The following is a 2,418-nucleotide window of genomic DNA, read 5'->3' as shown; positions in this document are numbered from 1 at the left end:
CCCGCTCCCCCTCTCCTCTGAGGGCATGGATTCCAGCCCTACCTGAAGGCTATGAGGTCACGGTGGCCCCTGCAGGCCCAGGGACAGGAGCCCCGGATTCCAGACGTCTGCCCCCTGCCAACCCAGGTGCCTCTGTCTTTCCAGTTGACTTCTGCAGGTTCGCAGAAATGTTCCCCAACTTCGCAGAGGAGTACCTGTACCCCAAAGAGACCCATTCGGACAGCAGTGCACAGACACCCCTCGCCCCAACCCCCAACGGCTTCTGTGCGGACTTCAGCCCTGAAAACTCGGACATTGGAAGGAAACCTTTCCGTAAGAAACTGGACTAGGACAGAAGGTTCTGGAGAGATGAGGCCTCTCTGCGGCCCTGTCACCACCCGCCTCCACCTGGCCGTGAGCCTGTTGGTGGTGACGCGGCTCGGCCTCGCTCTCCCGCGTGTTCTGTGCGTGTACCGGCCTCGGGCCGGGTTCTGTGACACCCGGGTCCTTCTGACCCTGTTCCTTTGTGGAGAGCCCGCGTGAGGGCGGGGCTTCGCCGGCCGCGGGGCTCTGTGGGCCCCCGGGGGGACTGTCCCGGCTCACTTCCTGCAGTCTTTCTTCGCGTCCCCTTTGGGAGTCCGTGCTCGGTGGCTTGCGCACGTGGACGGGACTCCACATGCACACGCGACACGCGGGAGACCAAGACGTGTCGCGTGCGTTTCGATTCCAGCACAAATTCTCTGCCAGCCTGTGTGGGGGTCACAGCGTGGCAGAGCCCCGTCTTTTAAACATTTCTATATTTGTGGGAACTCATGAGTATTTTATAAACTTCATTTAGATACTTCAGGAAGCATTCAACATTTTTTTAAAAAAAAGAAAAATTGTTTTCTACTTCATTTTTCCTTTGAGGGTCAGAGGAAATCTATTTATAGGCCCTTTTTTGATAGAATCCGAGGCTGTGTGGGGCTTTGACTTCAATCTCTTTCTGGCCTCTCTCTACCAGGTACATTCCTCCGTCTGGTCCGCCACACGCACCCGGCCCAGACGCCTTTTCTGCTTCTTTAATCCTTTTCAAATCCCCGTCTTTTTTATAAATGTTACCAGCTTGGTATTTCTGTTTAACGTAAGGTAATGTACTTCAGAGCCACGCAAATCCAGCCGAAGCGTTGCGCGGCAGGGAGGTGGGTGAGTTAGCAGGAGGTCGCAGCGGGTGGCCCTGGCTGGTGTGCTGAGCCTCCCGGAGACCGGCGTCCGGGCGACGGGCAGGTCCTGGCGGGAGGCTGGCGCCCCGCGCTCTGCCGCTGCCCACCGGGCCTGCCCGCCGCCTCCCCGCGCCACCGAGCTCGAGGCCTGCACCCTCCGGGCCTCGGGGAAGGCGTTGGGGCCACCGCCCGAGTCAGGTGAGGGGCAGAGCCTCCACACACAGGAGGGGACGCCCTGGTGTCGCCCCCCCAGGCCCGGAGCTCGGCCCGAGGCACCACATCCTTCTGACACAGTTAGAGGTCCGCTCTTCAAGCACAAGGACCACAGCCTCTAGTTGGGTCTGAAGCAAAGCCTCTGGTTTGCTTGGGGAAGAAAATTCTTCTGAATTTCTAAATGAATTGGACTTTGTATTTGGGCATCTCCATAGAAAGCGACCGCGAGGGCCGCCAGAAAAAATGTTTACAGACTTCCCGAGGCGTGCCCGGTGTGCGCTTCCAGCAGCCTCCCGGAGCCAGGGGAAGGCCCCGGCCTCCGTGCCTACAGCCGTGTCCGCCCCCCGGCGAGCACGGCCCGCAGGCACGCAGCCCTGACGCGGCTTTGGGAGCGCACAGTGGTCAACATCTAGCTGCAGAATGCATAGAAATTCATTAGGAGAGAAAACATACAAGTGACCAATGAAGGAGGTAAATAAACTAAGATATTCTGTGGGGAGGGTCCGGCTCGCGGCTCCCGGCCTCGGCGTCTGTGGATGAAGGGCTTTTTGAATGAAGTGCCGCTGGGCATTTTCAGGAAAACCCCTGATAAACAGACTTGGAATGGATGTTTACTCCTCCTGATCCTCTTCTGCACAGCGACCTAGTGTTGGTGATGTTCCCAACTGTGAATGTATATAGTTTGGGAGGGAAATCGCTTTTGTGAGAGGTGGGGACGGAAGGGGCCCCACGAGGACGCGGGGTCCGGGGTGGGCGCTGTGAAACAGCTTTGGATTTTCAGTGGAATGAATAAAACATAGTCTTACTCACCTGAGGATGTATTTTGTTGTGTGTGGCTTTTTATTAGAAAGAGAACAGCAGGGGCACTGGGGGGCTCAGTCCGGTAAGCGCCTTGACTTGATCTCAGCTCAGGTCTCAATCTCAGGGTCGTGAGCTCAAGCCCCACGCTGGGCTCCGTGCTGGGTGTGGAGCCTGCTTAAAAAGATAAAATAAATAAAATCAGAAAGAAAGACAACAGCACACA

The 2,418-nt window shown here is 57.0% G+C and overlaps 1 protein-coding gene across 2 annotated transcripts in view; it reads left to right on the top strand.

The window, feature by feature from the left end:
• The window catches only part of LOC110577685 (lysophosphatidylcholine acyltransferase 1-like), a 31,493-nt gene extending 29,294 nt beyond the window's left edge, over positions 1-2,199 (top strand). The window contains exon 13 of one of the 2 annotated variants that reach the window (XM_044912053.1): positions 158-2,199. In XM_044912053.1, coding sequence (XP_044767988.1) covers positions 158-283 — 126 coding nt within the window. In that variant the 3' untranslated portion in view covers positions 284-2,199. Of the gene's footprint in view, positions 1-144 lie in introns of both variants that reach the window. The other variant, XM_044912052.1, reaches the window with a different exon arrangement.
• Positions 2,200-2,418: the final 219 nt, after the last annotated feature.

The sequence above is a fragment of the Neomonachus schauinslandi genome, unplaced genomic scaffold (genome assembly GCF_002201575.2).
Source record: "Neomonachus schauinslandi unplaced genomic scaffold, ASM220157v2 HiC_scaffold_30, whole genome shotgun sequence".
Taxonomy (NCBI): Eukaryota; Metazoa; Chordata; class Mammalia; order Carnivora; family Phocidae; genus Neomonachus; species Neomonachus schauinslandi.
Note: the sequence above shows the minus strand (reverse complement) of the source record. Positions and strands in the feature narration are given on the sequence as shown.